General features: G+C 41.1%; 1 protein-coding gene across 2 annotated transcripts in view; it reads right to left on the bottom strand.

The window, feature by feature from the left end:
• Nucleotides 1-2,669: 2,669 nt before the first annotated feature.
• Nucleotides 2,670-22,914, bottom strand: part of TMEM150C (transmembrane protein 150C) — a 77,084-nt gene continuing 56,839 nt past the window's right edge. For both annotated transcript variants that reach the window (XM_015068081.3, XM_027059446.2), the window contains exons 2-8: nucleotides 20,062-20,151; nucleotides 19,105-19,158; nucleotides 18,956-18,988; nucleotides 18,193-18,260; nucleotides 11,089-11,216; nucleotides 7,702-7,879; nucleotides 2,670-4,918 (exon numbers count right to left, since the gene is read on the bottom strand). In XM_015068081.3, coding sequence (XP_014923567.1) covers nucleotides 4,710-4,918; nucleotides 7,702-7,879; nucleotides 11,089-11,216; nucleotides 18,193-18,260; nucleotides 18,956-18,988; nucleotides 19,105-19,158; nucleotides 20,062-20,141 — 750 coding nt within the window. In that variant the 5' untranslated portion in view covers nucleotides 20,142-20,151 and the 3' untranslated portion in view covers nucleotides 2,670-4,709. The remainder of the gene's footprint in view (nucleotides 4,919-7,701; nucleotides 7,880-11,088; nucleotides 11,217-18,192; nucleotides 18,261-18,955; nucleotides 18,989-19,104; nucleotides 19,159-20,061; nucleotides 20,152-22,914) is intronic.

Here is a 22,914-nt window from a genome sequence, read left to right as displayed (position 1 = left end):
CGACTGAGCCAGCCAGGCTCCCAGGGACTTTTTTTTTTTTTTTTAAGTTTTATTATTTAAGTAATCTCTACACCCAACGTGGGGCTTAAACTCATGACCCCGAAATTAAGAGTAGCACGCTCCACCGACCGAGCCAGCCAGGCGCCCTGGGGATTTTTTTTATCTTTAAAGATAGGAGAAATAAAAGCATATTTTATGCTGATGAAAAGATCTTTGCTTTTCCAGTGAGAGACCTAGCCTTCTCACCCACACTCCCTTCTTTGGACTTCATATTTGGATATTTGCTATTTCTTGGAAGAGTATAATTGGAATCTGAACTGATATGAAGCTGAGGATTGTGAAATCCAACTTATTTCATATGCAGAATTCTTCTCTCCCCCCAACTCTTGATTCCCATTGTTCGGGAGAAACACAACGTAGATGGGGTCAAGACTGTCCTTAGGTTCAGTGGAATTGCTTTTCTCTCATTTATTATTTGGATGGTTCTTCATATTTGTAATTTGGTGCTCTATGTCAACTCCATAGATAGGGCCTTTCCCCTATTTCTGTATGATGATGGTTCTTTACTGATTCTTTGTTACTCCTGCTTCAAGGGAATGACAATGACCAAAGAAGTCTTAAAAACGTAAGGTGAACCCTGTGGCAGTCACTGGGCTGTTCACAGAAATTCCTCCCATCTGGACACATGGGAGAGCGACTCTCAGATACGACTGTGCAATTTGCCCTAACCAATGAAATGTAAGCTAAGTGATGTCACTTGGTAGCAGAATCTTAAGAACCAGTGAGCAGTCTGCCACATTTTCTTGGTTGTTGGCAATTGTGGAAGCACATGTTGAGATACAGCCCCTATCAGCCAGGGTCTGAGTCCTAGCCATGGGCTCCCTTGCTAACCCCGGAAACACATCTAGTAGGAGAAATGAACCTTAGTTTTATTCGTTTTATTTTGGGACAGCAAAACCCAACCTATCCGGACTGACACAACGTCTAAGCAAAAATAAACGTTGGTGTTCCACTCTCCATTACAACCAACAGACTACAAAATCCAGGATATGAAAGTTTTACTTTCCCATCCCAGCAGCAAAGAAAACCCAGGAAATAACACAGGTGGTAAAACTTCATCTCGCTGTCAGTTCCCCATTAAATAAAAAACAACTGAACCTTTAAAACGTTAACATTGTTTCAAAAATATTTCTCTCCTGGGGCGCCTGGGTGGCTCAGTCAGTTAAGCATTGGACTCTTGGTTTCGGCTCAGGTCATGATCTCATGATTCATGAGATCGAGCCCTGAGTTGGGCTCTGGGCTGACAGCATGGAGCTTGCTTGGGATTCTCTCTCTCCCACTCTCTCTACCCCTTCCCTGCTCATGCTCTCTCTCTCTCTCTCAAATCAATAAAAAAAAAAATTTAGGAGAGAACTTTTCTTCAAGAGACCTAGTCAGACTACCAAAACGAAGTTCAGTGTATTTCAAAGTTTGTTCTCCAGGCCATCTGTGTTAGATACTCCAGGGGTGCTCATTCCAAATGCAGATTCCCTGGTCTTGGCCTCCAAGAGGAGTCCTGTGGTTCTTAATTCCTAGAAGGTTCTGTAATCTTGATCTGTATTTATATGTGTGGTATAACACAAAAATATATTTGGTGTTTGTCCTAGGTTCCTGCCCTAGAGCTGCTAAAACTTGAAATCTCCTGATAGCAGTGACTTTTGTTTCATAAGGAGCCTGAGTTTATGCCAATGAGGTCACTTATCGTGGGGCCCCCAAACAGCTCTACAATAAGGGTTGAGCTGGTCACCAGAAAGACCAAGTGATTAGACCTCCTGACCGGCCTCTAGGAGCAGATGGAAGGAGGGTGTTGGAAACTGAGCTCTATAAACTCTTTTTCAAATTTTTAAAAATGTTTATTTTTGAGAGAGAGAGCATGAACAGGGGAGGGGCAGAGAGAGAGGGGGAGACACAGAATCCAAAGCAGGCTCCAGGCTCCCAGCTGTCCACACAGAGCCCAACGCGGGGCTCCAACCCAGGAACCACAAAATCATTATCTCAGCTGAAGTCGGACGCTCAACCAACTGAGCCAGCCAGGCACCCGAGCTCTATAAACTCTTGAACAGAGTTTAGAGGATTTAGAGATTTAGAGGGCTTCCGGGTCAGTGAACACATCCTAATGCTGGGAAGATGGCAGGCCCCGCATCCCTCCCCTTACTTGCCCTATTTGTCCCTTTCATTTGGTTGTTCTTGGGTTATAGCCTCTACAATAAGCAGGCAGATAGATGTAGCATTTTCTGGAGTTCTGGGAGCCATTCTAGCAAATTATCCAACTTAAAAGAGAAGGGAGTAGCGGGAACCCCCCTAATTTTACAGTTAAGTTGGACAGAAGTGTGGGTAGCCTGGGACCTAATACTTGTGACTGGCATCTGAAGTGAGTGAGGGCAGTCTTGTGGAACGGAGCCCTTAAACCTGAAGGGTCTAACAATAACCCTGGGTTGTGTCAGAATTGAACTGAACTGTAGGACATCCAGTTGATGTCTAAAGAATCAGAGAATTGATTTTTGGTGTTGGAAAACACCTTAGAAATAGGCTACCAACGTAACACTGAAGTATATTTTCAACAGACTGTCTGATGGAGTTTACACATGCTTCGACATTACAGAAGAAATGCTGGTGTACGAGACAAATCATACTTCTGCATAAAAGAATTTTATTTAGTGGTCAGATCCCGATGAATAATGCCAGTCACTGCTTGATTCTGCTAAAATGTGCTATTAGATATACTCTTAAGAAAATGTACAGTGCATCACCAAAAGCTGTTTAATTTGGATTGTGTAGAGTGAAAGAAAACTTCAGAAATCTTTGTTTTCTGGTAAAATCTTTGAGATACAAAAATGAAAAAAACAAACCCAAAAGCAGTATTCCAAAATAATAAATGTCACCTTGGACTATTTACAGTAAGATGCCTTTTTCCCAGGAGGATGCTCTCTGCTTGATTCTTTTCCTCACGTGTTACCCGTCTCTTGTAGGTATTCTCACCCCCGCCTGCCCCTTCTCGAGGATTTCTTCCACTCCTGTCTCGCTTGAAGCAGCCATCTGTTCTTTCATCTTTGAATCTTTCTCGGATACTCCTTTTTCCCACGCTTGGATGACCAGTAATTCTACTGAACAGATGTTTGCTGAGCACCTATATGTGCTAGGCACAGGGCTAGGAGGCAGAGAGACATTACAGAGATGCAAAGTCATGGACCCCTTCCTCAAGAATCTGAGTTCGGGTTGAATTAAAAAAGTTTTGTTTTGTGTTGTTTTTTTTTCACATTATATTCCACGAGATTCCAGCCCCCGGTGAAGTAAATGTGGGGACTTCTTGAAACAAAGCGCACTCACACAGGGTCCGCCAACTTGGCCCATTCCAAGACATTTTGAACTAAGAATTCTGCTCTTTGTGAAGCCCAGGCCTACAGTCTGCATTCTAAACTCTTAGCAGGTAGAAAGCAGGTGTGCTGGGCAGTAGAGCATCAGCTATGCCAGTCTGTTTGGGGGGGGGAAGGGTAATCTTTTAATTGGTTTCTACAAATTCCAAGTATGAAAAAGCCCTTAACTCCCCCACCCCCCACCAAAACACTAAATCGTAGCTATAGATACATATTAAGCTCTTCCTTGATCTTGACTTGTAACAAGTGTTCTAAGACTCTTTTTATAATGTCCAGCAGGAGCTCTTTTTATTACCTCCACAAATACTTCTTTGTGCTTTTCTGTGAACATTTTCTTAGCTTCAAACATAAAAGCAGCGAAGTAAGCCTGCAGGTGACCTTTTTTTTTTTTCCTTTCATCATGGTTAACCTGAAACAAATTCAGCTCTTGCATTTGGCCTACATCGTCTCTGTCCACAAGGCCTTGAGAGACCCATGGTAGTTACTTAAAGAAAAAAGAAGACAAACCATGAAATATAAAACAAAAGCTGTGCCTAGCATACTATGGAAGCAAAAACAAAACCATGCCCTCGCTGCCCCCCATCTTGTTCCGTGCCTGGCAGACCATGTCCCTACAAATATTCACATTTGGAAATATTTCTCAGTCACAATAAAGTCCAAATCGTGGTAGTGGGCTTGCAGCCTATTCCTTTCATTGACTCTGCACAGCCAACCACCGAACGATGATGAAGGGAGTTTTCGTGGGGAAGTTCTTGACCCCATGCCATTCAACAGGTTACACGGGGTCACGTCTCTGTACAGTTTCCATCCAATTAGATGATACTCAATCTATTCAAGCGCCAGATGCAGAACTTCCTCATGAGCTGGTTCCAAGCCCTTTGGATCTGAAGGCAACTTTGGGAGTTGGCATTATTCCCATGTTACATTTGGCCTGCCCTACCCTGTGGTAGGGGGAACACAATGCCTGAAATGTGTGAAGAGAATGAGAAGAGCAGGGAGAACTGGGAGAGAGAGGGAAAAGAGAAGTGATCATGCACAAGCTTCTTGCTCTGTCGTGCATATATTTTCAGTGTAACAGCGTGTATTTCGACACATAAGGGCTTGTGCTTTTTCGTTAAAGAAACAACTTGCCCTGAAAAGCTCATTTGGCAAATGTGGCCAAGAACGTGTGTGTGTGTGTGTGTGTGTGTGTGTGTGTAAAATGTGTTATGAGGCTCTGTACCAAGTCCTGCGGGTGTATCTTGCTGGCCCCTCCCTCCACCACACCCACCTCGCTGGCAAGGAAAAACTGGTGGGTTACACCTGGTCGGTTTGATATTCAGAGGCTTCGGACAGGCTTTCTGAGAAGCTCAGGAAATTCTCCTGGTATTCGGAACAAACAATCTCATAGCGGTAATGCCGGAACTCTACAGCAAAGGTGCCAAAATAAGACAGGAAGCACATGACCAGACCCCACTGGACCCTGGCTGCATACATGTGGATGCCTTGGGCCATGAGGATGAAATCTGGGGAGGAGCAGTCAAGGAAAGTACCCCCATAAGCCACATTCAAACCGGGCTCTTTTCTGGACAAGGACAGGTTACAAGAAAAGTCTTACTCTCCGCCCCCTCATCAGCAAAACTTAGCTTGACAGCTTCCTGAACGCAACACTTGCATGAATAATACGAAATAACATTGCTGAGCTCTTCGTTTGTGCCAGACGTGCTTCTAGGTGCTTTCACAGAAAATCTAAATCCTCACAACAATCCTATTGTTATCAGTTCATTTAAAAATAGGGGAATTGGGGCGCCTGGGTGGCTCAGTCGGTTAGGCGTCCGACTTCGGCTCAGGTCATGATCTCATGGTCCGTGAGTCGAGCCACACGTCGGGCTCTGTGCTGACAGCTCGGAGCCTGGAGCCTGTTTCAGATTCTGTGTCTCCCTCTTTTTCTGCCCCTCCCCCCTCATGCTCTGTCTCTCTCTGTCTCAAAAATAAATAAACATTAAAAAAATTTTTTAAAAAATAGGGAAACTGAGGCCAAATGGTTAAGTAACTTGCCTGAGGTCACAAAGATGTTCACTGGGACAGCTGGGATTCGAATACAAGGACTCTGGCTGCCAGGCCAGGCATTCAACTCTACAGCTACCTTCTCAACTGTGAGATTAGCAAGAGGATTAAAATTCCAAAGAAATTAGTTGGCCAGAAGAATAAATTTCTCATTTAAAAAAAAATCACTGCAAATGACTATGGCTTTATAGTCATCATTTTATCTGCAGAAATAATTTTGAACATATCAAATCACCAATTACCTACATATAAGCTTTACCTCTGCAGTGCTACTAATGTGTAAGTGGCTCCTTTTCCTCTTCTGTCTCGTTTTCACTATTAAAACAAACAAAAGAGACTCCTATGCCTGAATATATATCGAGTGTATACACACACACACACACACACACACACACACAGCATACATGAGGTTGGAGCTAGGAAGGAAAATGTTTCAAAGCATGTTTCAGCGAAAAGCCAAGAGGCCAAAGACTAAATACATTTTTAAAGAAAAATCAGAAATGCTCCCTTAGAATTAGTGCTATCTCCAGACTTAAAATCTTGGGAAATTTTCAGAGAGCAAAAGAATATGGTGAAACTACTTCAGCCAAACTTTGTTCTCCTGACGAGGCCTGGATCCATTCACCTGGGAACCTAGACAGGGTTCCAAATGTTCAGAAACAACATGGATCAGAATTGTTTGGTATAAGCTGTAAACTCAAAATAATTTAAAGTCTGTACATTCTCTTCCCACTGAGGGCTCAAAGTACTGGCAAAGCAATATTATTACTTAATGAGGAAAGGATAGATCTTCAAATCTCACCCTGGCAGAATTCTGACCTTTTTACTCATAAAATATTTCATCACGTGCTTAGCAGTCAGCAAAATTTTTGGCTTGATTTTCCAGCCCTTAAATGTTCTCTAATGTGCTGAAGAACTTGAAAACAAACAAACAATTAAATGTTTGGCAGTTAGTGAGGGAAGAAGAAATAAAGATCCCCAATACTCCAGTAACTACAGGATGTCTCTGAACAATAAATATTTTCATATTTTAAAGCCACTTTCCCTAAGGCAAGAGGGTTTGGGGTTGAGTTCAAGAACTGTGCCTGAGTTTAAGTCGAGATCACTGCATACAGAGTGTGATCTTGGATAAATTAATCTCTGTTCTTACTATCATACTTGTTAAATGAGGATTAAAAGGGTTGATACATTTAATGTATTAATGTGCTTAGAACAATGCCTAGCACATTATAAGTGCCCAATAATGTTAGCTATTACTTGACCGAAGATGTGTAATTGGGTTAGCTACACATTCTACCACCTAGGAACCTTATTCCCTTCCTCTCTGGTTTCCTGAGGAGACCCTATTGGAGTGAACACTTGAGATCATGCCTCCCAGCGGAACGATCGGCTGATCTGACTGCACTGGAATTGGCCAGCTTCTTCTTTTTTTTTTTTTTTAATTTTTTTTTTAACGTTTATTTATTTTTGAGACAGAGAGAGACAGAGCATGAACGGGGGAGGGGCAGAGAGAGAGGGAGACACAGAATCGGAAAGCAGGCTCCAGGCTCTGGGCCATCAGCCCAAAGCCCGACGCGGTGCTCGAACCCATGGACCGTGAGATCATGACCTGAGCTGAAGTTGGACGCTTAACGGACTGAGCCACCCAGGCGCCCCGGAACTGGCCAGCTTCTATTGGGCCATGTTACCAGTAGGTGGGGTCACTGAGCTCCCTCCAGGACTAGTCTCTCTGGGATCTGTTTGGGGTTAAGCAGAAGCGCTCTCCTCTGCCTGTTTTTGGTTTCTTTCCTTGTTACTTAATGGGTAAGTTGAATTCCAGAGTGTGAGATCAGAGGCCTGACACTTTCTCCTTCACAAATTAAATTAAATGAAATAAAAGGGCCATTAATAAAGTCACAAATCAACTTTTTTTAAGACGGAAGGGGAAAAAAAATCACAATTCCCATTACGCATTCTGTGTTTTTCAGACAGGGAATCTTTTCCATCACTAATGACAAGGAGAATGCATGACACCATTCCTACAGATAGAAACAAATTTTGAGAAGGCAGAGCTTGTTTTAATTTTAGTTCTCTATCTCTTCACGTCTGAGAGTTTTTGTTTTTATATCCATTTACCTATTTTGTCTAAGATTTTGAGATAATCTGACAGTACATGCTAACTAATCGGAAATGGCAGTTTTCTCATCTACATATGTGTGTTTTAATCTCCCTACCAAAGAATCTTTTCACATTCAAAGGATACAGAGGACCACACACAGAGTGATAGATGCTGAGAGAATAACTCGTGGAATCCCAACTTTCCGCCCTTCATTCTTGATGTTGACTTTGAGTGTCAATGCAGCCTGGATCCAGCAGGTCAATGTGCCAAATCCAAAGGTCAAGGAAGTTCCGACATTATGGATTTCTTCATCATTCGTGAGCTAAGGGATGAACAGATAATGACAAGGAGGCCTATTTAGAAAAGACATGATGGGAGAAAAAATAGGTGAAGTGGTATCTCCATAACGGGATGGTGGGTTTTGGAAAGAGTAGAATCATTCATCTGTGCTGGCTCTTTGTGTTTGTTCTCAAATGGTTTGAACTCTGAGGGGGAAAGGGAGATAAACAGCACTTCCAAACCTCAAAACATTTCTTTAGAATAACCACTCAGGCAGTGGTAATCTATTCCTTGAATTTAATTTCCAGAAAAGCGTGGAGAAGTCAAAGAAAAAAGCAGGAGAGTTACACAAAAAAGAGAAATGTCAGTTTCTACAAACATACGCTGCAAACTTTGTTTTCCAGACTGAGAAATGAGACTTGGGATCTGGCTGTGTATTTAATGATTGAAGAGGACCAATTCTAAGAAGGTCAAGATTTTACTGTCATAGACAGCTAATAACATTTATTCCCACGTAATGTGATCAATTCATTGTTAATGGGATTTTGTTTTATTTTCCTCTTATAAGAAAATTGCCACCTAATAGCTTTTGCCGTATTTGTAGACCCATTAAACGACATTAGTGTTTGACGATTCCTGGTCAAGGCTTTTATAGAATTAATAGGTTAAAGGAGACCCATTCGGGTTATTTCATTTGAAGGTTAAAAATGTAAACTCTCCATTACCTACTGATTTAAAAAAATATGTTGGTCACTGGGGTGCCTGGGTGGCTCAGTTGATTAAGACCTGACTTCAGCTCAGGTCATGATCTCACGGTTCTTGGGTTTGAGCCCTGCATCGGGCTCTGTGCTGACAGCTCTGGCTGGAGCCGGCTTCAGCTCCTCTGTCTCCCTCTCTCCATTTGCTCTCTCTCCCTCTCTCTCAAAAATAAATAAACACTAAAAAATACACTGGCCACTTAAAACACTTTTAGCAATGATCTATGTCTATATAATCTCTCTATCATCTGTATGTTTTTTTCAATGCTGGGCTTGAACTCATGACCTTGAGATCATGACCTGTGCTGAGTTTAAGAGACAAACACTTAACTGACTGAGCCACTCAGGCACCTTGTTTTATATATATATTTTTAATTACACGTGGGAAAATAAAATCTATAGTTGAAGAGATGGTTCTTACAACATGGTAAAATATTGTTTTGAATTGCCATTACCTTCAGATGTTTTATTGTTTGACATTTCTGGGAATAATGGTTGCCTCAAGTCAATACTGCTTTCCTTTGACAACTTTTTCTATTGTTTTTGGCTGTAGTATTTTTTCCTCTTCTTTGGAAGAAGCCACTTTTTTCTTTCTTATTCGGAAGGCATATTTTCAAAACTCATTTTAAATAACGATTCCTCAAATTAAATTTTACTTTTAGGAAATTGGTTGTCCACACTAGACACAGTCTATTCACTTATTAGTTTAAACTTGATTTTAAAAATAGATAATATAATTACCTGGTTCAAACTTTAAAAAATTATAAAAAGAGTATGGATGGAAAAGTCTGTCTACACCATAGACTAGCCACCTGGCTTCTTCACAAGCAACTAACTTGTGCTTTCCTATGTATTCTCTGTAGATATTCTAGAAAGCGTTCTTCATAAGCGGTGTTGAGCATCTGTGGTTCACCAAAACACTTCAAGTTTCTGAGCTTTAGGAAAGAACAAAATGTCTACTCAGTAACTTCCATCCAAGCCCTGGTTGAGAGAATGGAGAGTGAGCACTTTACAACATCCAGAACCGGCAGCACAGAGCAGAGCAATAGCTCAGTCAGTCTGGCTTGATACGGGATGAGACCTAGAACAGAACGAGTGGGATGGCCTGTCAAAGAAGCCATCAAGTCAAAAATACTCATTCAGTTGCTACTGTGTGCCTGGAGAAGTGCTGGGGAATGAGCTTTCCTGGTTTAATCAATTATCAGGACTGAGGGTTCGAACAAGAGACAGTCTTAGAAAATCCACTAGCATATTTTCTTGAATGCCTGTGCCAGCTGGATTTCACTCCACAGACAGGGAGAGAAGTGTCAGGATTCATGTTTGACTGCAGGGAAGAGGTTTCTAAACACAGTACAAAGCACAGGCTGGAGGACTTTGGGAAGAGAATGCAGGCAGGGAAACCAGACAAGTACTCTTCCAGTTGGTTGTCTATCTCACAAGTGGAGTCATTCGAGTCAAGAGCTGGATAATGGTATTGGCAAGGGAAATTATTCTTAAATGTAGTGACCTTGGGCTTCTGAATTTCTGGGAAGAAGACTTAGTGTGTCTTTACACAAGTCATAGATGTTCTAGAGAAATTCTAGGCTTTCTTTTTTTTTTTTAAATTTTTTTAAAGTTTATGTATTTTGAAACAGAGAGAGAGAGAGAGAGAGAGAGAGAGAGGCAGAGAGAGCACAAGCAGGGGAGGGGCAGAGAGAAAGGGAGACACAGAATCCAAAGCAGGCTCCAGGCTCTGAGCTGTCAACACAGAGCCTGACGTGGGGCTCAAAGCCACGAACCGCAAGATCATGACCTGAGCTGAAGTCAGAAGCTCAACCGACTGAACCACCCAGACACCCCAAAATTCTGGGTTTTCAAACTTGATTCCCACACGAGCTTGCTAATATGAAATGCAAGCTTTCATCCAAAAAGGATGTTCAGTGTTTAATTTTAGAAAGGCAATGATCCTATTAGTTTTCTAGAAAGTTACATTAGGAGACAATTTGTTATGAAAAAAAAGCATAAAGCACTTTGAAATCCTTTGTATAAAATACACAGCTATTTAAAAAATTTTTTTAAGTGTTTATTTTTGAGAGAGAGACAGAGAGACAGAGTGCGAGTGGGGGAGGGGCAGAGAGAGAGGGAGACACAAAATGCAAAGCAGGCTCCAGGCTCCGAGCTGTCAGCACAGAACCCGAGGCGGGGGGCTTGAACCCACAAACCCCGAGATCACGACCTGAGCCGAAGTCGGAAGCCCAACCAACTGAGCCACCCAGGTGCCCCTGCACAGCTATTTTAGTAGCTCCTTTTCCCGTAGCCATGCGGCAAGCACCCTCACATACGCAGTTCGAATGCAGGCAGGCCAGGCTGAACACCAGAAGGGCTGACTGCTGGAGAACCTGTGCTTATCAGGAACCACCGTTAGCACTTTTGAAAAGATCTGTGCAGAATCCGCGGCTATGATACCCATACAGGTGAAGGGTAAGAAAGAGGTGAAGAAGGCCAAAGGAAGTACCTGAAAATTACCAAGTAAGGTCATTCCAAAGGAAGCCAGACACAGCGCCACCAATCCACTAATATTCAGCCATGGATTTAAAACCTTTGGTTTCAGTTGTATGAAGCGCAGAACAGCTACCACAAGTGCTGGGGACAAAACAAAATGTTAAAGTTTAAAAATCTCAGTCACACAGCCAGACTGTGAGGCAGAGTTCTTCTAAAGCCACAATGTGCAAGATTAAAGTTTTTGCCATGGTGCATTTTTATTTTGTATTTATTTTTTAAGATGTTTATTTAGTTTGAGAGAGAGAAAAAGCATGAGCAGGGGAGGGGTAGAGAGACGGCAGAGAATCCCCAGCAGGCTCCACACTCTTTACAGAGCCTGACATGGAGCTCGATCCCACCAACTGTGAGATCATGACCTGAACCAAAACCAAGAGTCGGATGCTTAACCAACTTGAGTCACCCGGGCACCCCTCGTTAAGGTACTTTTTCAAGTCTCTGAAGTGACAATTAAAAACAAATTTTTTTAAAACTTTATTCATTTTTGAGAGACAGAGAGAGACAGAGCATGAGCGGGGAAGGGCTAGAGAGAGAGGGAGACCCAGAATCCGAAGCAGGCTCCAGGCTCTGAGCTGTCCGCACAGAGCCCGACGCGGGGCTCGAACCCACGAACTGTGAGATCATGACCTGAGCCGAAGTCAGACGCTCAACCGACTGAGCCACCCAGGCGCCCCGACAGGCAATTGTTAAAAGAAATTTTTCATGCAATGCTTATGATTATTTGGATGTTTTATCATGCCTAACAAGAGGGAAGGAGAGAGGGGCTGAAGCCGCTGGGGCTGTATGTTATCGGGCGGTGCAAGGGTGACGAGCTACTATTAGCGTTGTCCTCGGGGTTTTCAACACCAGGTCAGTACAGGACACACTGGCTTAGGAGAACATCGCAGAGGCCTGACACAACAAATAAGACAGGGATAAAGACAGCTGGCACGAGAATTCACTAATTCAACCACCCTTAAGTTTAACCGTGTCAGAACAGACATGGCAGGAAAGCAGAGGAAAGAAGACACGGTTCCACCTCTAGACAAACCTGCTGGTCCCTGCACCAGAAATCATTCTCAGGGACAGGAAGGAAGACAAGGCAAGTGTACAGCTCCCTTCATTACTGCTTTACCCCTTCTTCCCTCTAATTCTACTGGAGGTATCCATTGTCAAAGGACAAAGATAGTTGACCTAAATTAGAGCAGTTACAGTAACCAAATTACGAAATGTGAATTTTAACATGGCCGATTTGGGAGTTTGGTATGTACTAAAAATCACACTGATTATACTAATAAAGCTCAATTCTTCTATGATGGTAATTACTCATTTAAAAAGACCACCCCATCTTTTGAAGCATATTGTTATGAGGGAATCTGAGAGAGAATGAAGGAAGTTACCTAAATTTCAAGCCTGACTTCTAATAGTAACCCTGAGGGCAGCCCATACTCAAGCCACTCATGTAAGAATCCCCTTTTATTAATTGCTTAGTGCAGAGATACTTTCATGTTTGTACAAAGTGCTGGGAGAGGTTAGTCTACAAACAAGACAAAAAATACTTGCAGTTAATATAAATTATATCTACATATAAGGAAATGAACTTACTACTTCCTAAGGCAATTTATTTTGACATTAAAGTTTAGCAGGGAAGACAATTAGAAATCCAAGAATTACCCTATTGATACAGCAATTAAGTAAGTAATTATTTGCTAAATGTTTTATCTTCATTATAGGCCCTTATTAATAGTCATTAATAAAGAAAACCCATCCATAAATTTGCATTTCCTAAATCTACTGAATTTCATAGTTTCAAGCTACAAAGTTAAGCTCAGCAAGTTGATTTTCAGTTCCAGGTACCTCGATCAAAGAGTGGTATGCAACTTGGTTAATATTTGGATTTTAGAGGGGCGCCTGGGTGGCTCAGTTAGTTAAGCATCCGACTCTTAATTTCAGCTCAGGTCATGATCTCCTGGTTCATGAGACAGAGCCCTGCATCAGGCTCTGTGCTGACAGCATGGTACCTGCTTGGGATTTTCTCTCCCTCTCTCTTTGCCCCTGTCCTGCTCACTCTTTCTCTCTCAAAATAAATAAATAAACATTCTAAAAAATACTTGGACTTTAGAAACAAAATAACAATAAACCATAATTTATTAAATGTCAAATTGTTCAGCTCTGATTTAGCTTTTAGTATATTCACATTTTATCTAATTCCCACTAGTGGTCATAGAATTAGTAAATGATACACTTGAGTTGACAATAGTCCAACCCTAATGGTTTGAGTGACCTAGTTAGAAGTTATATCTGAAGTCTATTAATAGTGGCAAGTATCCTAGAGGATGAAAAAAATCAGCACAACGTCTTGCTACTTTTGAGGATGGGAATCGGAGGAGGAAGTAAGGAGAGGAGAAATTCCATGTAAGCCCTCTGACACAAAGTGATCATCAGATAAAGAGGTCACTAGATTAAGACCAGAAGCCTCAACACAGGGCACCATGGGAGACACTTGCTATTAATTGTGTATGGATATTAGGGCCTAATGACAAAATACCAAGGCAGCACATTTCATTTCTTTTAAAAATGACTAGTGAAAAGTTTTGCTCTGGCAACCATCTTGATGTCATTCAGTTTGGGGAGATAGGATTGTACTAGAATTTGGCTTAAGCCCTAAAACATGGCTGAAGCAGACACAGAAGGCTCTTCATGTTGACCCATCCAGTCAATTTGGTCCACTGTGCCCAGATGATGAGGGTCAGGCCATTCTCTGTTAGTCATTTCCGCCCAGGAAACACAGGACATGTATCATCTTTTGGTCCCAGCACTGGTAGCCTTCCCATTTGTAATATGATGATAAATCATTTTATCATGAACAGATGATGAAATTAAGCAGGAAACAGAAACCTACTTGGAGACATGAATTTGAGTCAACACTCTTAACTTCCAGAACAACAGTCCCAACACCACACTCTGCCCTCTCTACCTATTAACCCCATTATTAATCACCTTGGACTAGGCAAAATTTCCTTTAAAAATAGATTCTGTGGGTGCCTGGGTGGCTCCGTCAGGACAGCATATGACTCTTGACCTCAGGATTGTGAGTTCCAACTCCATAAAGGGCATAGAGGGTTACATTAAAAAAAAAACAAAAAAAAAGATTCTAGGTGAAGGTTTAAGGTGCTGGAATTAGTAAGATTCTGGTCCTTTAACAGTTTTATTAACAGGTTTAATGGAGGCAGATTCAGATTATTGGTTACAAAGTCTTTTTTTCAACCAAGTAGTGATTTATACACCCTTGAAAAAGACTTATTGGCAGTGGGGTGATTTCAAAGCCGTCTTTATATATGATGACTTTTTTTTTTTATAACTACATTGATGTTCTAATCAGAAGATACATCTTTCAGTTTCATTAAACATTTTAGATTTCATGAATAGTTTTAGAAAAGATTTTTTTAAATTTTTAAAGTTTTTTAGTTTTTATTTTTTTACTTTGAGAGAGACAGAACACTAGCAGGGGAGGGGCAGAGAGGCAGGGAATCCCAAGCAGGCTCTACACCATTGGTGCAGAGCCAGACGTGGGGCCTGAACTCACAAACCGTGAGATCATGACCTGAGCCGAAATCAAGTCTGACGCTCAATTGAATGAGCCACCTAGGCGCCCCAGAAAAGATTTTTAAAACCCACCTTTCTGTTGTTTATGGTATTTAGAACAGTCTTTTGCTGTATGTGTCCCCTGTTTATCTATTTAAAAAAAACACAGATATTAGAATAATTGCTTATTTTCTTTACTAACCTTTTTCTTTTGAGGCTAACTGGGTTTTATTTATTTATTTATTTATTTATTTATTTATTCATTTATTTATTTATTTATTTGGCTCCACACCCAATGTGGGGCTTGAACTCACAACCCTGAGATCGAGAATTGCATGATTCACCAACTGAGCCAGCCAGGGGCCCTTTGTTGGGCTTTTAAAGTTCAAACTCAAAATAGCAGCTCTTCATTGCAGTTCTAAACTGGTGTCTGGCCAAATTCTTTTCTGATTTGTTTAGTTTTATTGTTTATGCATCAATAATTCCTATTTATGACCGCAATAGAACACGGGAATCAATGTGCTTCGGCTGAAGGAGGGGGAACAGCTGCTGTTGGGTGACCGAAATCATTCAGCTCTCAGCTTTATCCTCACAACCTCTCCCGGGCAGAAAAGAATATTCCTTTCAAGAAATTTGTCTCAGGTCTCTTTTCTCCCCAGGAGAGATCGAAAGCGTGGATTCAGGACAAAGTGCAAAACTAATTGCGTAGAGAAAACAACTGAGTTTGATCTTTGATTAGTACATCAAAAAGACAGAAGATCTTTGCTAACAGATTTTAATAAATGCTACACTGGCTCATTTGTAGACTGTAAATTATAATCCATACGGCTGCCAAAAAAGCAATGATTTATAGGCAGTCCAGGTTGTTTCTTAAAGTCAGTTATGCCGTCTAAAGTAATAGTCCGAGGTCTGGCAGGGACAGGCCTGGGGAGATGGAAGGCCTCCGCCATTTCGAGCAAGAATCATTCGTAAATGGATTCCTCCTCACTCCCAGAGTTGATAAATAAATGATTGTTGGTTTCCTCCCACTGCACACTAATCTTCATCAGTTTTGTGTCTACCAGATGGCACTACAAATGATGGAAGATAATAAAGAATAAACCCTGGATACTGCAATACCTCAGAGCAAGAGCTAGTAAAGGCTTATTAAGTGCTTCTTGCTGGAACAGGGGAGGACCAGGGAATAAGATGATGACGAATGTCATCTGGAAGAGGGGAACTTGTTTTCATTACTCTGTCTTTGGAAATGCTTTTACAATTAGTTAATCATAAGCTTTATAACTGGATAAATGTGCGAGCTGTGCAAATTGACATTTTTAAGATTACACACTAAAGACAACTGGGAAGTATCAATTTGTCTTAAGCATATGAGGGAAGCAATATGTAGCTTCCAACATGTTCATTGGTTTCTTTAAAGCCCAAATGGAGGACAAACAGCTTGTGACAGCTTTTTAATAAGGACAGTCTCCTGTGTATCGTGATTAGATGAGGTAGTATTTGCAAAGCACTTAGCACTGTGCCTGGAATATAAATGACTGCTATTAATTACTGGTATTATTGCACCCCATGGGGAAGACCATATGACTAGGTACCAACCTGCAGGCCTGTGTGGTGTGACTGCAGACTGGCTGGGAAAGGTCCCTGACCCTGCAATTCAAGATCCTCTCTCAGGGCTTTGCGTTCTGTTAAATGCAGAGATCTCCTCAGCAGTCACTTATGCTTTGGTATGATTAGGTCTTTTCAGAAAAGTGGTGTCAAGGGTAGAAAAAAAAGAGTGAGTGTTAAAGCTCATGGTAGCTGAGGCTGAAGGCAGTGAAGACAAAACTCGCCTGACTGGGGCAGGCACTGGTGCCCACATGGGCACCAGCTGCGGTAAGAACTGCCCTTTGAAGAGTTGGGGAATAGCTGGGACATGAAAATCCTATTAAAGCTAAAATCCTGTTAATGCTGCCTATTGAGGGCATGAAGAGAAGAGCTTCTTCAAAGACTCAGCAATGTCAGCATTAGGGTTATATCTAACCTCCTTAGTGGTGGCATAGCAGCCCATGCCTGACAGACACTTCCTGCTTAGACAAATGGGCTATATGTTTTGGGGAGGCTGGGTGGTGAAAGGCTTTGACCCAAATAGAGTTAGGTCCAGGGAGGAATCTTATTAACTGCAGGAAAGCTCTGCAGTGTGCTTCTCGTCGAACTCTGCAGGTTCCAGAGAGGCCTCTTGGGCCTCACTGGGAACATTCTCCATGTGTCTCATGTCTTGAGCCTTCTAAACTAAGATTGTGCCTGTGTTGCATGTTGGACCAACTATCTCCCTTGATTTTCCAGGGGGTTTTATAGGACTTTCGTTTCCCAAAGCAAACATTTAAAAATAGCATCTTAAGGGGCACTTGGGTGGCTCAGTTGGTTAAGCATCCAACTTCAGCTCAGGTCATGATCTCACAGTTCATGAGTTCGAGCTCTGCGCAGGGCTCTGTGCTGACAGCTCAGAGTCTGGAGCCTGCTTCGGATTCTGTGTCTCCCTCTCTCTCTCCCCCTCCCTCGCTCATGCTCTGTCTCTCTCTCTCTCAAAAATGAATAAACATTAAAAAAATTAAAAAATAAAAATAGCATCTTAAGAATGAGTGGAACTCTTTGCAGGTGGAGTTCTACATAAATTAAATAACGGGTCACCTTTTGGGGGAGAGATGCCACAAACGCCGATGATTCCCTCAGGAGTAACATCATCTTTCTTTCTTACTTGGAGTGAAACTCTCCCCATCCAAAAGAACCATTTCCAGAAAACTTTTGTTGAAAATTTCACTGGCCCATCACCCACAGTATGCCAATGATGATAGTTAGCTGACGCTTTGAAAGACACTGAGGAGACTGGCCTTGGGGAGATGGTATACAAGGTCAACATGGACAAGGACAGAGAGCATGGCTGGTTCCCTCGACCCTCAGGGAAGCACTCACAGAACAAAGGGGCCAGGATATGAAATGACGGTCTTGGGCCCTGAAGAAAAGGTGTGGAACTGGGACCAGACATAAGTACTAAAGGTTTCTTCCTTTTTTTTTAAACCTACATCTCCATTTGCCATCTTGGTATGCATTTGTGTACGGAAGACTGAGTCACCCATGTTAATGCTGACCTTTAGATTTAAAGACCATATCTACACACATCAAGATTTATCACAAAGCCTATGCATTTGTCATCCTTGCCAGTGAAGAAATAAGTGTGGCATTCTTTTTAATGCAAATGTATTATACAATATTATATTCTTCTCATGCTGGATTTTATGGCACGTGAAATATATTATTTCATGCGGCAAAAGAAGTAAAGTCGAGAATACACTGAAACGATGAAGATGGTGAAAATGTAAGGTAAAACAAAAAGCCAGCTTCAGCATGTTGACATGATACCCAATTATCAACTAAGCTAACCATGCTTTTGATATAGGTTTGGGAGAAATAAAGAAGAAATGTACCAAAGCATATAAAGCATTCTTTACTTTCTTCTTACCTAGGAATGCTGCCATGTTCATAACTTGACTAAACACACAGCTTGCAGGAGGTTCATCACCTGCAATACTTAAAAATTATGACATGTTTTATTATTACTGTATTAAAATCTGTCACCTACAATATACTGAATGTCTGTGTGTCCCTTCAAAATTCATATGTTGAAATCCTAACTCCCAATGTGATACTATTAGGAGGTGGGGACTTTGGGAGTTACTTAGGTCATGAGGGTAGAAGCCGTTCCCAGCGGGATTAGTGCCCTTGTAAAATAGATTCCAGGGGCACCTGCGTGGCTCAGTCGGTTAAGTGTCCGATTTCAGCTCAGGTCATGATCTCACAGCTCATGAGTTCGAGCCCCACATCAGGCTCTGTGCTGACAGTTCAGAGCCTGGAGCCTGCTTCAGATTCTGTGTCTACCTCTCTCTCTGCCCCTCTCCTTCTCATGCTCTGTCGCTCTGTGCCTCAGTCTCTCAAAAATAAATAAATGTTAAAAAAATTTTTTTTAAAGAGAATCCAGAGGACTGTCTCATCCTCCTTCTGCTGCATGAGGACATGATGAGAAGATGGCCATCTGCAACCCAGAAGAGGGCCCTCATCGACACTTGACTGCTGGTACCCTGATGGACCTCCAGTGTCTACAGCTGGGAGACATAACTTTTTGTGGACAAGCCTCCCGGTCTATGCTACTTTGTTACAGTAGCCCAAACTAAGACACTCTCTCAACCTGTAAGATCCAACAGATCGGAGGAAAGCTATCCAGTTACCTTATATATGGTGCGTGCTTCACACCAGGTTTCCTGGAAAACAAAAAACACAAGTTAAAGTACAGTCTGTGCACAGTCTAACCTCACCAGCGGCAAAATTTTTGTTAAGTCTATTAATAAATAATCAATTACCCAGAGATCAACTTTACCTTTCAGCTGAATTTAATGGGAAAATTTTGTCATCTTCCACAGCTATAAAGTATCTGTGAAGAAAAAACAACCTAAGTTTATAAAACAAAGACATTTTTTTTAAAAAAGACTTGTTTCCCAGAATGACTAGACTAACCACATTAAATCATATTCATTGTTTTTTTTTTTTAACTGGGAAAAATCTCTTTTACTATGTTTACCTATACTCTGGTTTCTCTTCAGATCGCATGACTCTTTCACCTTTTACTATGTTTACTTATAGATCACTTAGCTCTTTAAAGTTCAAATGTGATTACTAACACTATTTCTTTAATTTTTAAAACACTCCCCAAATTAATGGTAATCATTATAATCTGGAAACTGGAAAACAAAGAAATGAGACCTTATAACCTTGGGCAAACTGAAGTACAATTAGAATTCAAATTTTCTAATTTCTCAGGAGTATGTGTTCACCTCTATTAGTGAACTTCAAGGAACCAAAATAATTTGCCGGAAGGGAAATAGTACTTGAAATAATAAGCAAGTGTAGGAGTGTTCTGTGATAAGCCAAGACTTATAATGTAATGATACCCATTTTATAAACATACCAAGCCCAGTCACACACAATAACTGGACTATGAACTGGACTGTGAGTGGAATCTTTGGCATGTTAGTATAATGAGCAAATCTTGCAAATAATGAATCCGTATCATCAGTTTATAGAATGTTCGTTACTGAAAGAACACAGGAACACAAAATAAGACCAGCAGTCTTCACTACCTGCTTTGCATTATTTATTACTCACTCTAGCTATTTACTTTGAGTAACAGAAGGAGGGAAGAGAAATGGAGACTTTAGCAAGGTTGAATTAGTAAACATTATTTTAAAGTATTTCTAAACACGTTTCTACATCAAAACTACCTTCCTATCTACATTGCAACCCAAGTCCTTAAATAATGAATGAAGAGAATACTCACACTATCCATAATCCAGCTGAAGTAAACAAAGTAAATACAAGAGGTAAAAACATCCATACGCTGCATTTCTTCCCATCCATGCCTGTACCACTGAAATGAAATCAACAGGTATTAATAACCAAGGCAAAAATTTATCTCAATCGTTCAGGACTGAAAGGAAGTTCACTCTAACTGAAAAGAATTTATGAATAAAAACTGAAAGTACTTTATGAAATCATGATCCAAATCAATTACTGCCACTTACTCATGTGGAAATCCCTTGAGCAGTTAATGTGGATGATTGTTATCTAGAATTGGCTTAAATATTCCAGAGCCTTAGTTGAGAAACAAAGGGGAAATTTCTCACAAACACATTTATCCTTATACAAGCATCAATGTTTTTTAAAAAGGACAAAAGGGCTTGGGTTAGGACTTTCAGAAGGGCTAGGTACCAAAGGCTTATTCCAATCTACTTTTAGTGCTGTTATTAACATTTATGGATTTATGGCTCTATGGATCTGGCATGTACATATGCCTACAGCTTGGCAGACAAGAGTCCTGGAAACAAATGGTTACTAAATAAATTAGCAGTTCAGGAGGAAATGACAAATGCTTTGCAAATCTGAACTTTTCTCATGATATGTTATTGAGCAACTATCTCAGAAGACTCTAAAGATGAATGTTCTGGAAAACAGTGCATTGTGTATAATTTTAAATGAACTCCAACGAACACAGTGGGGAAAAAGAGCAGATGCCAGGCATTCTGGATGTTATATTTGAAAGCAAAAATAAATGAATAAAAAAATTCCCCACAAAAATGAAGTAAGAGAAGCTAAGCTGTAAGAGTGTCTATGAGAAAGCGACCTGGCACACAGACCCGACACACAGAAGAATAATGTAATTAATAGGTTTCTCTAAAGAGGTATCACTGCTCATTATTTTGGGTGATTATTATAGGGAACTACAACTTGTAACATATTGTTACAAGTTTGAACCAGCACTGCCACATATCTGAGCGCCTCCATTTGCTTTTGCATGCTGACACTCCCTGGACCTTCCAAATACTGAGGTCAGAGAAAAAACATGGCCCTCCCTTGAGGATGGCCATGAGGTGTCAGAAAGGTCTTGGTTATCAGAACTGACCTACCTGATAAGGCAGATCTTTCAGGTGAGGGGACAGGCACCTGACCCTAATAATATGCCTTTGAACAGTCACGCTGTAGCCTAAACAGCTATCTGGGTAGGGATGTTAAATAAATGACAGAATCTAGGAGTTGAAAGACATTAGAGCCACTTTCAATCAATTTAATCCAGTCTAATCCAATCCAATCCAATTCACGAGTATTGACATTCTGCGTGTGCCAGGTACGACACCAGGTGGTGGACATGACTGAGGTAAAGTCTAATGAATATAACTATACACAACAGTCTATACAATATATAAAAGCTATTGTATGAACTGATGATGCATGGCTACCCAGTTTATATAATGTAGAAGGATGATGAACATTTTAAGTATACCCACTATGGCTAGTCAAGTCAGTATCTATTCATTTATTTATGTCCAGAAAATCGTGGGTTTATAACAAAGCTATCAATTTTGCTAACAAAAATAATTTAATCATTAGCCAAGAAGTAGAGTGAGTACAGAAAATGGGAATGTTGACTGAGCATGTAAACCAACTATTCTAGATCTGCCCCTAATAGGATGCTCTGACAGGATGAGTGCAGATGAAATGGTTACACTGGAATAAGAGTCAAGAGACCTAGTTTTCAACGTTAGCTTTGCCCATAATCAACTCTATGGGCCTTGGCTAGTTACTTAAATCTGTAATACCATCTCCCCATCTTGCTGCATGAAGACCGAATTTTAAAAGAGGCATCAAAGACTGAGGCCTCACAGGGTGGTAGTACTCTGGAGGTAACCCATGCCCAATATTTTTGCTGTAACAGAATGCTCCAATGTACCCAGAATCATCAGCCCATGAGGAACTCACCCCTCTTAACCATTTTGACAACAGACTGGTAAATAAACCAAAGCCAACTGGTTAATTACAGTGAAAAATACAACTGCCAAATGGACAGATACTCACACTGGTTTCCCTTATAGGAACAGCTATATGGGAAATCAAAACTTGGAAGCAGAAAAGTAGAATGAAGAGAGTTATCGAGATAATTCTAAGACCGTGGCATCAAGCTCCAATAGTTTTATGCGCTCATTTCCTTTAAAGGGAAGCAGTTTAGTGGAACGGAAACGGTATGGCAGTGCATTGGACTGAAATCCACCTCTGTCGCTCAGTACTTGTGTGATCTCTGGCAAGTTATGTCATCTCTTAAGCCTTTGTAATTGTGGTGATGACTTCTATTTGGTAGGGTTGTGCTGAAGATTAATGACGACACAGGTAGAGCACCGCACACATAATACATGCTCTGTAAGGGGCAGCCCGGCCAACTAGACCTGATATCTTTCAATATGCATTGCTCTTCTTATTTTATCGTGAAAGCATCTAAGGTGGCTAGTGGCTACCCTCCTAAATTATTTTATCTTTACTAGTTTAATTCTCATACAGCAAACTTGCATCCAAATTCCAGGAAAACCATACTGTATTGCTTGCCTAATGATAGATGAAATTGCCCTTTCTTAACTTAAAGGGATGCGTTGGAGGTGAAAAGAGTAAGTCGATGGATAATTGTATTATTACCTTCCAGTGGAACTACTTAGGAGCTTCTTCAGAATTTTCACATTAGTTATGCCTTTTTGGGGGGCAGGTGGTGGTAATGGCAAACTCACATGCTGTTGTAAGAAATAACACGCAGAGATCCCGTATATCCTTCACTTTATCTCTCCAATGGTAACATCCAGTATAACTACAG

The sequence above is a fragment of the Acinonyx jubatus genome, chromosome B1 (assembly GCF_027475565.1).
Source record: "Acinonyx jubatus isolate Ajub_Pintada_27869175 chromosome B1, VMU_Ajub_asm_v1.0, whole genome shotgun sequence".
In the NCBI taxonomy this organism is placed as follows: Eukaryota; Metazoa; Chordata; class Mammalia; order Carnivora; family Felidae; genus Acinonyx; species Acinonyx jubatus.
Note: the sequence above shows the minus strand (reverse complement) of the source record. Positions and strands in the feature narration are given on the sequence as shown.